We start from the raw sequence: 16,632 nt of genomic DNA, 5'->3' as shown, positions 1-16,632 counted from the left end.
CTTTTGATATTTTTCATTTTCTACAGCCTTCAGATTTCAAGGTATCTCTTATACTCTACTAAGGGTGGACCACCATGCCTAGCTTTTGTAGATCTGGCGAGGCAATGCCATCTAGCTGAGTCCAAAATTCAAGAGAGCGGCGGGGGCGGGGGGAGGGAAAGATTCATTAATTACCCAAACGCGGGGAAGTAGTTTTTCAAAAGAAAGAATAATCTCGTTAAGAGCAGTCCGTCCCTCAATCCAATCCAATAATAAATTGTTCGTGTTTTTTCTTCGTCTTAGATGAGAAAGAAAACATAGTCAAATGCACCAGCAGCAATTGGCTGAGCTGGGCGGCTGCGTCAGCAAATACCTTTGCCATGACCTTCTCTGACACCTCATTCATTGACTGACTCAGAAACCCTGCGAAAAGTCCCGCTTTAAGCCTAGACTTCGGTTGGCTCAAACCGCTGCCAAAGCTCTGACTTGCGTTCACTTAACGCACGCAATTAAACGCGAATTGCCCCCGGGCAAAAGCCAACCCGCCTGCCGAGTAAAGGTATTCGGAAGCCCCGCCATTGGCTGTCAGACTTGCAAGCTGCTGGGGTTTAATTGGCTGCAGGGCTTCCTTTGTTCCTTTCCCCGCTGCCGCAGAAGACGGAAGTTTGACTCTACTCCGCAGCAGCTGGAGAGATGCAAAAGGAGACCAGGAGCTAGCGTGTGGAGCAATCTCGCGAAACACATTTCCTTTCTAACCACATCCTTCTATCATCAGTAAAGGTGGAGGAGGAAGGAAAAAGGCGTCTCTGTTGCCGTTGGTCCCGGAATCTCGTGTTCTCCGTGCCGAGGATCCCGACATGGATTTGGAGAGCAAAATCAAGAAGGTAAGAGAACAGTGAGTCAGGAAACTGGGTAATTGGTCAGAAGTTACCTGTATGCGCTGGGCAATTCCGGAATCCCTTGGAATCTTGTCTTGCCCTTTGACATGGTCTCAAATTTGGCACCCCACCATTTCAGTCCTTTTTCACCGAAGCCAGAGAATAGTGTTTTGGGAAGGGAAATTGATGATTTTCTTTTTGTAGAGACTAACTATTTGGTCGGTTGGTTGACTGGCTGTTGATTGGGTTGAAGGTGAGACTATATGCATGTTTATGGTACATAAATGTTTATATAGTACAATATGATCATAATTTAGGTAGAGGTAAATCTTGTTCACTCCTTTAAATAAAGGTTACATTGAATTACCTACTTCCTCCAGCTGAATACAAAATATAAATGGTGTGTGTGGGGGGACCCTTAATAATGTACAACCATTTCAGTTAGGAATGTTGAAATGTTGGCATAAAATTGCATACTTACATATTGTCCAAAATGCTACCTGAACAAAGTTGCTCAGGCAAACCCCCAACATAAAAAGAAACCTATCTTCATTTCTGCTGCCTATCTACACAGGAAGACTCCAGAAACAAAAGTTCTTTGAGTACAAAGACATCAAGACATATGTTTCTATGATAAATAGATTAACTTATGTCAATGTTTTCTATAATTTTTGCATTTGCTTCTGGCTTTGGTGACTTTAGATGAGCTGATCTTGTGCACATATTGTAGTTCAAGACATTAGGTTAAAAACACTGAAATAGTTAAACTTGTCATCCCTTATTCAAATTGATGACTTTAATTTTGACTGTATCACGTTACCTGGAGATGAATCTTCCCAAAGTTAGGATCTTAGAAAATATTAAAATTGAATGAAACTTCTTCCTCTGGTGGCAGATAAAAGCTTTGCTTTATTTGGGTAGGTGGGGTGACAAGAACAGATCATATGTCCTGTAGCATTCTTTACTGACTATTGTTACTGCTATTGTTTCTGAATTGGTTGAAATTGTGGGTGGTCCTCAATACAAACTCTTTGGAAGGCCTGTGTTCTTGGGCCACGATATGAAAAGCTGATAAATATAAATCTCAGGCATGTAAACAACATAAATATTAGATCTATTTTATGATTAAATGTCTGGAAAGGTGCATCTGAATAATGGACTTTGCTACATCAGTTTGCTGTATAAGCTTTTTTTTTTAAAAAAAAATATATAGCTGTGAAATGTGCTTTTTAAAAATTATAGATAATTTTCTTTATAGAGCACACTAAATATTAGAAATTTGCAGAGAAAGCTGTTTATTATTATGGCTTGTCAGACATTCTATTTATCAAATGTTTCTGCTTATAATAACTAAAAAAAGATGAGATATACAATTCCTTGTCACCCTTGAAAATGATGCAGAAGTCAAATTGAATGTAGAAGAATTAAGTCCTGGGACGACTGGAGTCTTTATCTTTTTCGTCCTGTTTTTCCTAAAAGAGAGTTAAAAGAAATAATGTATGGAAAACCTATATAGGACCAAAAGCTTGTGTCAGAGGTTAAGAACAGCTCTAATGTTGTTGAGCTATACATGTTAGTAATCTTATCAGCCCTGCTATAGTGGACGATGCATCTATATGGGAACGGACTATATAATTACCGTAATTGTATTTGTAGCCCAAGAGCTGCCTACCTATGCAGTAACATTCTCCCAACCATAAAATGGTACTCAGCAACTGGCTGAAATTCAGATGCGATGCTAAGATATTAAAATCAGAGTTTGTTGATTTTTTAAAAAAAATGTAACGCTAAGCAGCAACAGGTTTCTATATTCCTTTGAATGTTTTTATTTTTGGTCAGGTCATTCTATTTTGCCTTTTCTCTGTCCAAGTATCTAGAAATTAGATTCATCTTTGCTGTACAGAGCAGTGTTTCCCAGTCTTGCCTATGTTAAATCTCACCAATCTTCTAGGAGAGAGACCCATCAAACTACATTGCATGTGTAATGCATTCAAAGACATTTTGTTATTAAATGTATCAGTTATGGCAGTGGTGGAGAACCTTTTGGAGACCAAGTGCCCAAACTGCAACCCAAACCCCACTTATATATCGTCGGGTGCCGAGTGGGCATGGCCCATTGTCTGGGTGTGGCCCATTGGCTGGGCATGGCCCATTGGCTGGGCGTGGCTGCGGTGGTAATGGCAGACTGGGTGGGACTAAAAAGTTCAATCAATTCCAACTTTGCGAGATCTTTTTTTCCCTGTGAGAAGTTGAAATTGATTGATTGAACCTTTTTTTTTGCACATGGCAGCAAAAGGTAAAAGGTTTTATAAAACCCAGCTGAAGGCCTAGGACCGGGGTGACGGCGCGCATGCCCACAGAGAGGGCTCTGTGTGCCACCTGTGGCATGCATGCCATAGGTTCACCACCACGGCATTATGGTAACTTTTAGCAATACAACAATACTGTGGAAAATATTTTTTCTCAAATAGATGTAAAATAATGAGCGAGAATTAACCAAGACTGTTTGCTGTTTTAAAAGCAGTCTTCTTTTGAGTCCAAATCAAGTATAATTCAAATAATGAGAGAGATGCAAACTATAACATTTTATTTTAGATGGCTATAATCTACTGATAGATTTGTAACTATACTGACCTCTGCTATGTTAGAAAAATAAGCATAATCACACCTAGTTAATACTTGGGTGGAAAACTTCCAAAACATTCCAAAGTTGTAGACTAGAGTGTAAAATCAAAAATACATACTGTACTTCACTAAGGAAATGATAAACTGCTTCTGTATTGTTATCAAAATACCTACATTAATATGTCTATAAAGTCATCAGAGTGGGGCTAGACTTAAAGAGACTTGCCTTTATTTATCATCTACCCAGAAAAAGGATGAAAGTAAGCTGAAGGACTGCAAAGGGCAGTGCAGAAAAAAAGGGCCTGGTAGAAATCTGTACTTTTCATAGAGTTATTTCCCCATAGTAGCCATTTTACAAGAAGAACCACAATATGTTCTCAGAATCCTGAATGTTTCTATCACCCTCAACAGACATCTTAACCTTTCAGCAGTAAATGTCATAGAGTTCAAGTGTAGGATCTACATTGTTTAAAATGCCTTGCCTAATTACCTATGAGAAAAATCCATAGTCTCTCACATTGTTTTATTTCACCTAATAGTATGTAAAGCAGTGAAATCATCTTGGATGTAGGGAGGGGTTGACAAAGATAAAATCATAAGCATGACATCAATTTATGGATGTAATCTCAGGGAGATTGTTGATTTTCAACAATAAGCTTGAATCATTCTTTTCAGGGAAAAATAGGCGTGCCCTGAGCAATACATGGTTTGGAAGGATAGAGCCTAAATATCAATATGTTTTAAAGATCAGTAATTAATAAACCCATTTCTATTGATGTTTTTAAATGCCAGGAATGTCTTTAAAATTAGTCAGAGCTATTCCACAAATAAAGTTTTTTCTATTATATATAATTTAAAAGTTGTGTGTCTGTGTTTTTGTATATAGTATGTTTGTACAAATATATGAATTTGTGTATTTTCCATATGTATGCACATAGACATTTTATATATTCCCCAGAATATATCACATTCACCATAAATCTGTCAAAATCAATCCAGTTCATCCTTTATTAAAAGCTTCCTAGATCAGCTTTTGTTCCAGGCTGGAGTCTATGTTGCCATCTGTAACATTGGTGACCTCCATAATATATGTCATCAGGTCACAGACACAGGCCAATTTGCATGTGAAGCTTACATAGTTTATCTCAGGAAAAAAGAAACTGGCACAGTCATGGGTGTTCAATCCGTCTGTCCCTCTCTTTGGCAAATAAATATTTCTATTCAGATGATAAATCTTTGACTTGAGGTATATTCTTGGATGTGTGAAAAATTAAAATGAAGAGAGTCAGAAATGCAAGCTGGCTTAATCATATAGTACAAGGCTGTTTAACATACTGTGTTTTCCCAAAAGTAAGACCTACCCCCAAAATAAGCCCTAGCTTGATTTTTGGGGGTGGATGAAATATAAGCCCTACCCCAAAAATAAGCCCTAGTTTTGGGGTGAGGCGCACACCTAAAATCAAGGTGGGGTGTGGGGGTGCCCCATGCACCCCACACCCGCTTACCAATGCAGCGAGGCCTCCCATGAATCGACACCTGCCTTGCCTCACCAGCCCATTTCTTCTGCAGCATTCCCCGGCCTGCATTTTGCCATCAGAGGCCTTCAGGAAATGCCTCTGCAGCTGAGAATGGAGCTCTGGATTCCCGCCCCCCACTTGCATTTTGCCATCAGAGGCCTTCTGGAAAGGCTACTGCAGCTGAGAACCGAACTACAGATTCAATCTGTAGCTCAGTTCTCGGCTGCAGAGGCCTTTCCAGAAGGCCTCTGATGGTGAAATACAGGCTGCAGCTCCATTCTCAGCTGCAAATGCATTTCCTTTGGCCACAGAAGAAGTGGCTGGGCTGTTGGTTCCGCTGCCGTGAGGTGAGATCATGGAAAAAACACACCCCGAAAATAAGATCTGGTGCCTCTTTTGGAGGCAAAAAAAAAAGAAGACCGGGTCTTATTTTCTGGGAAACACTGTATAAGAATAAAGTTTTGACTCCTATTTACTGCAAAGTGCTAGTTGTTCATTCTTTTCATACAGCTTTTCTCAATTCTTCTTGCTTTGTGTCTGCTACTTTGGAAACAAGGAAACATAGAAATCACTGTTTTAATTACTCTGAAGTTGGGTTCAGTGCCATCATTGGGTTGAAGTTGAGTTCAGTGCAACTTGTCTGAAATGAGGCCAAATGAAAACATCTTCTTCTTAACAGACGTACAATTGCTTTAGTATTTTATGCAAGCAATTTTATAGAAGTGGCATTATCACAAGAAAACCCTCAATTTATTTCTATACTTGGACTTGTATCAGAGCAGAACTAAGCAAGAACTGTGTGGTGATGCTTACAAGCAAGGAATCTGTCTAATAAAATAACTTAAGAGCATAAAATAATAACATGAAAGGGTAAGCTTTAAAAGAAACCAAATGTTCATCCCAAAAGCCAAGGTAACAAATTGTTTCCATCTATTTAAAACCTTATTGAACAAAGAAGGGCTCTATAGTGTTTATATTCATATAGTGTTTACTAGCAATATCTCTTTCAGCCTTTCTATGTATGTCCATGTATTCTTTCACTTCTGGACCTTGGCCACATTTAGCCGTGTGAGCTTCAACTCTCTGAATTCTGAATAATGGCTCAATAATAATACTGGTGAAAAAGATGCCAGAATAGGATCGAGTTTGCTTTTAGAAAGGCACTTTCCAGAGAGCACTGAACATCCTCAGCTGGATAACCAAATTATTTACTTTGCCTTGCTTTAGAAATTAGCCTACATTTGTCCAGGCTATCATCCCTGGTACCCTTTTAAGTTTTCAAAAATGTGAAGAAGGCAATAACATTTCTTGCAAATACTACAATAAGAAAAAGGGAATATCCCAGATGTACATCATTTTTACAAACAATGTGCGTCCGTGCACACAAACACAATATATTTGTCTATGTATATATGTGTTGTGGGTATGTATGTGTGTGGGTATGTATACATATGTGTATACATACATGTATGTGTGTATGTATCTGGTTTGCAAACTGCATTTTCAAGTGCAAACAGTGTTGATTTTTTAATATTATAACCTTGTTTCAAAAATACAAAATTCAAATGCAGACTAAACTCAGTCTGGACTCTACTTGGGCAGGGTATAGCTTGGTGCTTGGAGAATTCTCTTAGGCATATTATCTAAGGAAATGAATAGGTTCATCTGCAGGGTGACCTTGGCTATCTGTAGGCTATTTGTAAGCTGGTTCCTCAGCCCTGGCTCCTTTGGGTGGCAGAAGGAAGGGATTTCCTGCAACCAAGAGATTATTAACGCTTGTGAGAGGAGAACATGCCTGTGGTTTTGAAAGAGGCCATGGTGCATCCCCTTCTTAAGAGGCCTTTTAGGTCCATCCACGTTAGACAACACCATTCAATCTCTAACCATACTGAGCTTCATAGGTGAAATACATTGTTCTGACCCATGAATCAGGGTTCAGGCCTGGGCATGAGACCAAGATTGCATTGTTTACTCAAGTGAATGACCTTTGTTATGACTGCCTGCAGGGCAGACACTCCTTAGCAGATTGTACCAGTCAATTAGAGAACTGCTTCCCTATGGACTAATGCAGTGGTCCATCCTCTCCCTTCTGCTTTCTACATGAAGCTGTTGGGAAAAGTCATCTGGCAGTTTGTGGTTTTAGTATCATGTTTGCCAATGATGCCTAGCTTTATATCACAGCCCCAGGCCATACTGAGGATGCTGCTGAGGAGATTAAGAAGACCAAGTTGGAACTGAACCCAAGCAAGACAGAATTGCTCTTTGTGCATTGGGGTTCTCTTTCAAGCCCAATGATTACTTTGGACAGGGAGGAGTAGATCCATGACTTGGGGGTCCTTTTGGATTCACACTAAAGCAGTAGATGGGAGCCATGAGCAGGACTCATTGCAGTTTCAGTTGCAGATTTTCCTGGGATAAGAGGTCCTTTTGACAGTGACTCCTGCCCTCATCATCACACATCTAGATTAGTGCAATGCAGCCTACATTGGTCTACCTTTAAAAACCATTGAGAAGCTTCTTATTTATTTTGGCATACAAAGTCAGGGAAATATACACATGGTAGACACAATGCAGTCTAACAGCCTAGGTTACTAGTTCATCAGCACTTGCATGTCAATCCTTGGTGCACAGCGGGGGACAAACTATCTTTACACTAATTAGTTAGCACCTGGCTCTTCCAGGCTCCTCTGCCACTCTAGTCACGCCTTCACCTCCTAGCGTCTGGCCAGGGTCCATCGCTGGCTTCCTCTCTCCATTCATGTGGTCACAGCTAGATTTTTCCCACCAAAGTGGTACCCATTTATCTACTCACAATATTGCATGCTTTCAAACTGCTGGGAGGGCAGGAGCTAACAGTCAGATGCGGGGAACTCACAGAGCCAAGCTTGAACTGTCGGAGTGCAAACCATTTCTGGCCGACATTCCCAGTGTCATTAAGCCACTGCACCACCATGTTCCCTCAAGATGTTTTAGTTGATACAGCATACAGTCACCTGGATGCTCACTGGCAGTTTTCACTGCCAGTGAGCCTTGCATTGATTCCCCTTTTAGCTTCTGGGTGCAATCAAAAGTGCTACTGACAACTTGTATGGCTTCAAACCAAGCTACCTACGGGACAACCTCTCTCCACAGAAATTGGCCTGAACATTGGTAGGTGAGTTGGCAATTGATTGTTCTCCAGTTTCAGGAGGCCAGGAGTTCAATGCTCAGAATTGTTTCTTGGTAGTGGTATTAGACCTTGAAGTAGCCTCCTCCTGGAGGATGGGTCTTTTTGCATTGCCTGTTTTATGGTTTTTATAGTTCAGTATTTTTTCTATTTTTATTATACTGTATCTGTAAGCCACCAAAAGTCTGTTGAATTGCAGTGGGGTAACCGTGGATAATTCAGATCAATTAATTAATTTCTCCCTCATTCCCATTTGATCCAAAATATTCCTAGGAAAATAGTCCTTTCTATAGTTTTTCACAATATGGAAGATACAACACAAAAAGAAAAAAGTGAAATTTCATTCATTTCATTCTTAAGTTGAAACAATAGTTCTTCTTTGATGACAACCTGATCCAGTTCTTCAAAAAAACCCTGAAAGCGTTTTTTTCTCATCTCATCTTATCTTCCATTATTGGAAATCATGATCACTGGCTGAAGGGGCTGGATAGCATTTTCTTATTCCGCAGGACAGAAGAAAATAATAGGCATCAGCTTGTATATTCCTAACATTGTGAGGTTATATGAGAGTCCTGCAGTAACAGATTACTTGCTCTAAGATGTTCAAATGGGATGTGTGGAGCTTTGGTGTCATGGTATCATTTCTGTAGTCTCTTGTGGCAGGACATGTGATTGTTTCAGTCTCTGTGGCTGTGATCTGGGATTTGCAACAAATTGACAAATCTACTCTCCCTTGTGGAAAGGCTGGTAAGATTGAAGCTGTAAGGATAGGAGAATAAAGGAGCGGATGGATTCAATTTCTGGTTAGGATGTAGAGTGTAAAGCAGATGTGTAGTCTGGGCTTGTGGTTCCTGCAAGTTACAGCCATCCAACTGAGGACAGGATGCTGGTTAGGATGCTTTTCCTCTTAAACTTTGTGTCAAACCCAGTCCAGCCCAGAGTAACTGGGACTCCCCAAGTTATATCTTTACAGAAGTCAAGAGTTGCTTCCAGGCGAGACCATGCTTTCAAGATGTTACTCTCTGTAATTTCCTTGAGGCTCCCAGGAAGCAACATGGAGCGCAATCTGTTCAGAAGGCTGATTTGGGGGCTGAAGTAAAACTAGCCATGTTAAGCTAGGAATACCTAGCTTAACATGGCGGCATATCTTCCATGCAAAAGTCAAGGTAAGATTCATTTGAGTGAGGCCAGATAAAGACTGAAGACAACACAGTTTAATGTAGAAGTCGACTAGTGCTGACCCCACCCCCCTAGAGCATTCCAAGCTGATTAAATCAAGCCCTTTGTTTCTTCAAACATTAGGTTGGCTGTAACCATTTACAACACTAGGCTCTGAAGTAATATTTTAGTCATGAAGACACTGTGAAGCAGATGATTTCAATCAGTCCACTTATAATGCCTTTCATATGCCGTCAGGTTTAAAATCTGACTAGACATGTTTAAAATGCCAGATGTTTTTAGAATTTTTAGCAACTGACATACAGAAATCTCTTCTGGCAACATTTCAAATGACCTATGTATCTTAGTTTCTTCCATGATTCCATTTATGGAGAAATTAATTCCATCCTCTGTTAGGCTGTTGCATGGGCCAATTTGTTATAATTTTGGATACATTGGAAAATTAGTTTTAGTGTTCAGAAATAATTCCATGTCAGTCCAATGTATAGTTTTAGCAATTATAACACATGTTCTGAGGCAAGTAATCACAATGATGACAAATGTAGCAATGCTTGAGATCTGCTTTTCCTGAAGCTTTTTAAAAGGCATTCAAAGTTCAATGTAGTTAAATCAAAATAAATCCACTTGTTGACTGCAGTAGCATATATTGTTTGTTTCCAGAAAAAAAAGTTAATTTTTCTGCCTCCTAAATCTGCTTGCTCAAACATTGTTATAGAACAGGGGTGTCAAACTGCCGGCCCGTGGGCCAGAACGTCATGGAGAAACCGCGCCCATCCCATTTTCGGCAATGGGAAAAAGTTCCGATACATCGCGCGACGTCACGTGACGTCGCGAGTTTGACATGCCTGTTATAGAACATAAATTCTGCAGAGGTTTTAAATTATATTCATGTGTGGAAAGGTTTTACTCAAGCACTTGCACACATTTTATGCTGAGGATGGATTAATCATTTCTACTGCAAAATAAATTCCTGAATTAAGAAAAATGGTAGACTGTTAATCACTGTTGCTTTTCTGTATTGATTAAAATCTATTGACTAAAACAGTATATAAATATTGTAATTATTACAATAAATCAGTTTAAAACAATATAGCATCTAAACAGTTCATTTTATATTATTATACTATAAATTGTTTATAACAGTATGGTATAAGCTGTTTAATACAGTTCAGTTCACATTATTATGCTATAAATGTATTGCTAAATAAATAACCGTGATTGTTTGAAATGCAGTGTGCTGGTCTCAGAGTTGTGTGGTTTACTTCATAGATCAGATATTCCAAATAAAGAAAGGATTTTCTTTATTTCACTTGTGATGACTTGTGTCCCTAAAAAGACGATAGTGTGATAGTGACCAAAATTACAGCTCCATCCTGGGCTGGAGCGGGGTATCTTTTTTGACTTCTGGTTGATTTTATTATTTATCTACACAGTTCAGAATTAGCTATGATAACTACTTTCTAATACCTTTTGATCTGCAAACCATTCAGAGGACTTCTTTACAATTCACTGCTACAGTAAAAGGACTATGGCGGTTTGATGTAATAGTGGAATATGTGAGAAAGACCTTGGGAGACTGAGTGAAGAGATGCTGCCACCAAACTGTCAGATAAGAGATAACATAGCCCATGGCTTGATAGTGAGTGAGGCAAGTGGCTCAGAAGAGACCCTCGCTAGTTTTCCAAGCAATAAAGGAGCAGAAGGAGAATTGTACTTTCAGATTTGCAAGTACTTGTCAATGTATCATTACAATAAAATAGAGTTGGCTCATCTGAGGCTGATATCAGTCTTGCAAGTCTGAAAGTACCATTCTCTTCCTGCTCCATCTCCAAATAGCCCAATTAACTGTTCAAAAGTACTGGTTTCTGACAACTATTAATAACTGACAATTTTTTAGAGTTATATTTAACAATATCCTGTTTAGCAATGATTCACAAGTACAGTGGTGATGAAAAATGATAAATTCTCAGGCTTTGCAGTTCAGTAAATCAAGGGAAAGTTGAAGTAAGATCATGAGCATAGTTGCAGTTTCACTGAGTGACCATTTCACTTAACAACCAAGTTACCAGTTCCAACTGTGATTACTAAATGAGGACTACCTGTATACTTCCTAAATTCCAACCAGAATTTGGTTGGATTTTACAATATATTACAAATGATTTAATTTTATGTGGAAAAATCTACAGATGTTAAACATACAAGGCCAAGCTGAATTAATACTAAGTACTATTTATATAAATAAAATATAAATAGTAAAATATATTTTTTATATTTATATCATATTTTTATTACACCAAAATATCACTTGAAATCAAGATTGCCAAACAGAGGCTGTTATATTTTGATCATGTCATGAGAGCTGACTTACTCAAAAAGTCAACCATGCTAGGAGTGATCAGAAAAAGGAGAAGGGGCCAGCTGTTGGCTGGACATAATAAAGGATGACACCAAGATGATGATGGCAGATCTGAAGGAGGCAATGTGAGACAGAGGGGCATGCATGGAGTACTGATCCATAGAGAGGCCCAGGGTCAGACACAGCTGAATGGCTGATGACAGCAATGACTATTTATATAACAAGATATTGTTCAAAATCCTTTCAAGAATAGATTACCATGCTCAGATTCCTATTTTTAATCTACCGTATATACTTGAGTATAAGCCGAATTTTTCAGCCCACTTTTTGGGCTGAAAAAATCCACTTCGGCTTATACTCCAGTGAACAAAAAAAAAAAGAACTTACCGAGGACTTGCGCGCGGCCGAGGCTTCGGTGCTTCCGGGATCGCGCGCACCTCTCCCAAGCCGCCGCCGTCCGGAGACCTGCCGAAGTTTGGGGAGGTTTGGGGAGGTGCGCGCGCACCTCCCCAAACCTCCCCAAACGTCGGCAGGTCTCCGGACCTCCGCGCCCTGCCTGCCTGCTTCTTTCCGCTGCCTGGCTGCCCTACGATGTAACTCGCTTCATGATAGAGTGCGACGCCTGCAAGGACTGGTTTCATGGCAGGTAACACAAAGCGGTCATTCTCGCCTTTCCCTCCCCCCCTCGCCCGCCCGCTCGCTTGTTTTTTCCTCTCAAGCATCACTGGACTGGGCCAGGGAAATCAGAGAGAAGCTGGGTGTGCAGCGTCACGGCGACGGCTGGAAGCCTCGCCCAGCTAGAGACAGAGAGGAAGGAGGGAGGGAGGGCGCGCGCAGGCAGAGAGGGTTTGGTCAGGGTGGCGGCGGCGGCGGCGGACACGGGGAGCTGAGGCGCCATCCGGTAGGTAGAGGCCGTTATGGGAAGGAGGCGGGAGAAGGGACGTGTGGGGGAAGTACGGGGGCCGTGTAAACGGAGTACGTGCGGCGCCGCGTGGGTCTGATAGAACTGGGCCGGCAACGGGTGCTTGTGAAGTGGCTGAGGGCTGGCTAGGAAGGGGGCGGCGGCGGCGGCGCTGGCGTTTTGCAGGTGGGACAAGGCTCTCGAGAGAGAACATGGTGGAGGCGGAACCGACCCCGCCGCTCCCTGCAGGGGAGAGAAGCCGGGCAAGCGCTGCTCCAGTCCTCGCTCTTCTTCCCTCTCCCGATTTTGCCTTCCTCTCCAAGATAAGTTCGAGCGGTAGGGGAAAGTTAGAGCCCCTTTCTGAGGCCGCCCCTTACTTGGGATTGTTGGGCGAGAAGGCGACGTGGGCATGGAGGAGGAAGTAAGTCGCGCTTTACTCGTCACTGCGGGGCGGGGAGAAAAAAAGTTCTTGCCGGCCAGACTTGGATGGTGGCAGCGGCATCAGCTGGGAGCCGCAGCCCCGCCTAGTCCGGCTGAGCTGAACCAGCTCAACACAAAGCGATCGGGCCTTTCCTCCCCCCCCTTTCCCTCCCCCCTCCCGCTCTAGGGCAGAGATCCCCTTCCTATCGCTCGGGGCCTTTCGTCTCTTTGGCTTGCCAGGGCTTGAGCGGCGAGAGCGAGCGGCAGAGGAGAGATGGTGGGCTTTCCTTTCCTTTCCTTTCCTTTCCTTTCCTTTCCTTTCCTTTCCTTTCCTTTCCTTTCCTTTCCTTTCCTTTCCTTTCCTTTCCTTTCCTTTCCTTTCCTTTCCTTTCCTTTCCTTTTCTTTCCTTCCCTTCCCTTCCCTTTCCATTAGAGAGCTACCTTCGTGATTACAATGTGGAGTGGCCGACTGAGGCTGAAAGCACATTAGGTAGCACTTGAGACATGCAGGCAAATCCTGCTAAAGGGCTTTTCCCCCCCACTGGATCCGCGCTCCGCAAGCCTCTGCCGCCGGCGGAGGGTGGATCCGTGCTCCGCAAGCCTCTGCCGGCGGCACGGCGCGGATCCAGCCGGCGGCAGAGGCTTGCGGAGCGCGGATTCACCCTCCGCCGGCATGCAGGCAAATCCTGCTAAAGGGCTTTTCCCCCCCACTGGATCCGCGCTCCGCAAGCCTCTGCCGCCGGCGGAGGGTGGATCCGCGCTCCGCAAGCCTCTGCCGGCGGCAGGGCGCGGATCCAGCCGGCGGCAGAGGCTTGCGGAGCGCGGATCCACCCTCCGCCGGCATGCAGGCAAATCCTGCTAAAGGGCTTTTCCCCCCCACTGGATCCGCGCTCCGCAAGCCTCTGCCGGTGGCAGGGCGCGGATCCAGCCGGCGGCAGAGGCTTGCGGAGCGCGGATCCACCCTCCGCCGGCATGCAGGCAAATCCTGCTAAAGGGCTTTTCCCCCCCACTGGATCCGCGCTCCGCAAGCCTCTGCCGCCGGCGGAGGGTGGATCCGTGCTCCGCAAGCCTCTGCCGGCGGCAGGGCGCGGATCCAGCCGGCGGCAGAGGCTTGCGGAGCGCGGATCCACCCTCCGCTGGCATGCAGGCAAATCCTGCTAAAGGGCTTTTCCCCCCCACTGGATCCGCGCTCCGCAAGCCTCTGCCGGGGGCAGGGCGCGGATCCAGCCGGCGGCAGAGGCTTGCGGAGCGCGGATCCAGCCTCCGCCGGCATGCAGGCAAATCCTGCTAAAGGGCTTTTCCCCCCCACTGGATCCACGCTCCGCAAGCCTCTGCCGGCGGCAGGGCGCGGATCCAGCCGGCGGCAGAGGCTTGTGGAGCACGGATCCAGCCTCCGCCGGCATGCAGGCAAATCCTGCTAAAGGGCTTTTCCCCCCCACTGGATCCGCGCTCCGCAAGCCTCTGCCGCCGGCTGGATCCGCGCTCCACAAGCCTCTGCTGCCGGCGGAGGCTGGAACCGCCGGCGGCAGAGGCTTGCGGCAGAGGCTTGTGGAGCACGGATCCAGCCTCCGCCGGCGGCAGAGGCTTGCGGAGCGCGGATCCAGCCTCCGCCGGCGGCAGAGGCTTGCGGAGCGCGGATCCAGCCTCCGCCGGCGGCAGAGGCTTGCGGAGCGTGGATCCAGCCGGTGGCAGAGGCTTGTGGAGCACGGATCCAGCCTCCGCCGGCGGCAGAGGCTTGCGGAGCGCGGATCCAGCCGCCGGCGACAGAGGCTTGATCCGCCGTTCTGCAAGCCTCCGCCGCCGGTTAATACCCTGTATTCAGCTCTGGGAAGTGGGGGGAAGGGGGAGAGAGGGGGAGTTTGGGAGGAGGGGGAGGGGGAGCTCCACGGTGCAAAAATAAATCCCTGCCGCTCTTCGCGTTGCTTGCCCGACTGGCTGTCACGGGACCGCACGGATCGCCTCGCTCCCACCGGCAGCTGATTCCTTCGAGTTTGGTCTCGAGCGATTTTGCATTTTCTCCAGTGCTGAAAGCCACTCGGCGGATCCCAGCCTCGGCTTATACTTGAGTCAAGAACTTTTCCCAGTTTTTGGGGGTAAAATTAGGGGTCTCGGCTTATACTCGAGTCGGCTTATACTCAAGTATATACGGTAGTTTGTAGTACAGATTATGCTCTGCTTTGACTCTTTTTAGGTATTGAGTATCAGACTAGTTGTACATTAACAAAATTGAATGTTGTATGCTTAAATGTACAGGCAGACCATTAATGAGTATTCTTCTAAAATCTAGCCTTTAATGGAAAAGTGTCCGTTGCATATGTACATACCAGCATCTGCTATCAGAAAAATGTGTTGTATATTTTTTTTCTTCATTTTAACTTCTTTATCATGATAATAATCATTTATGGATACCCAAATAAAGCACCAGAGCATGATTTATTTCATTGCAATGCCAAAGTGGCAAGTTTTTTATTTTATTTTGGAAGTATGCCACTGTTTGCCCCACCAGTAAAAGATATCATATGCCTTACAATAATATTATGCTAAAACTGTTTTTCCCCCTTCTCTGTTTCTCTCACTCTAGATGGGCTTAGGACATGAAGAAGGATTTGGAGCCCCATGTTTAAAATGTAAAGATAAATGTGAAGGATTTGAGCTACACTTCTGGAGGTAAAATTCTGTATACTTAGAGAGAGAGAGAGAGAGAGAGAGAGAGAGAGAGAGAGAGAGAGAGAGAGAGAGAGAGAAATGCAGATAAAATCTGATTATATAAGGCATTAAATTTTAATAAATAGCCTTTGTTTTGATATAATACTAAAAAGGGAATGAAGTTTGGAGAGTCTCTATATTTGGAATTTTTAGAGTATGTAATGGATCCTTCCCCAAAATGGCCAGCATAATTGGTGGTTCCAAACAGAAAACATCCCCTTATCAAATGGGCATACTTGCAAATATGTTGGGCTGCAGCTACTTACTTTTATGTTTTAATAATGTCTCTGTGGGATATGGAAGGTTCAGAATCATTTTTGGAAATAAAGATTATCCTTGAAATTGGTCCTCTTTACAGGGAAATAATCTAATGAAATAGGTGGGAGATAAGTATCAAATAATGGGTCTACAAGCACATTAGTGCCTTACAGCATCACACTGTGGATCCATGCAGTAAACTGTGGCATTTACAGGCACACAATTGGACATGTTTCAAATCAGGTATGTTTAGTGAAGGCCATAAAGCTGACACAGAGAGAGAAAAAGACATGCACACGCGCGCGCACACACACACACACACACACACACACAGAGGTATACGATTTGCTTTAAAACCTACAGTTTAATATTTTTCCACTAGATGGGAGTATAATACTTGTTACACTATATTTTTTGCTATAGATGTGGAGAAAAAACTCCATTTAGTTATAAGGAAAGTTCCTAACATACCAGTTCAGGAATTTATATTACTGCTATGTGACTAATGATGTAAAAGGCCTTAAATCTGCATAATTGTGATCATCAAAAAATTCTTTTTGGATAAGGTATACAATTTGGTATTCTTGGACCATATATGGCCTGCACTTCAGTGTTTTCAGATTTTGGAATCTTGGTTGCTGTTCACA

The 16,632-nt window shown here is 43.5% G+C and overlaps 1 protein-coding gene across 1 annotated transcript in view; it reads left to right on the top strand.

Moving 5' to 3' along the window:
• The first annotated feature begins 557 nt into the window (after positions 1-557).
• The window catches only part of TES (testin LIM domain protein), a 33,720-nt gene continuing 17,645 nt past the window's right edge, over positions 558-16,632 (top strand). Inside the window, exons 1-2 of the mRNA XM_081331859.1 lie at positions 558-863; positions 15,603-15,688. Coding sequence (XP_081187985.1) covers positions 837-863; positions 15,603-15,688 — 113 coding nt within the window. The 5' untranslated portion in view covers positions 558-836. The remainder of the gene's footprint in view (positions 864-15,602; positions 15,689-16,632) is intronic.

This window comes from Vipera berus, assembly GCF_964194415.1.
Source record: "Vipera berus genome assembly, chromosome: 6".
NCBI classification, from domain to species: Eukaryota; Metazoa; Chordata; class Lepidosauria; order Squamata; family Viperidae; genus Vipera; species Vipera berus.
This window is presented reverse-complemented; position numbering and strand designations above follow the sequence as displayed.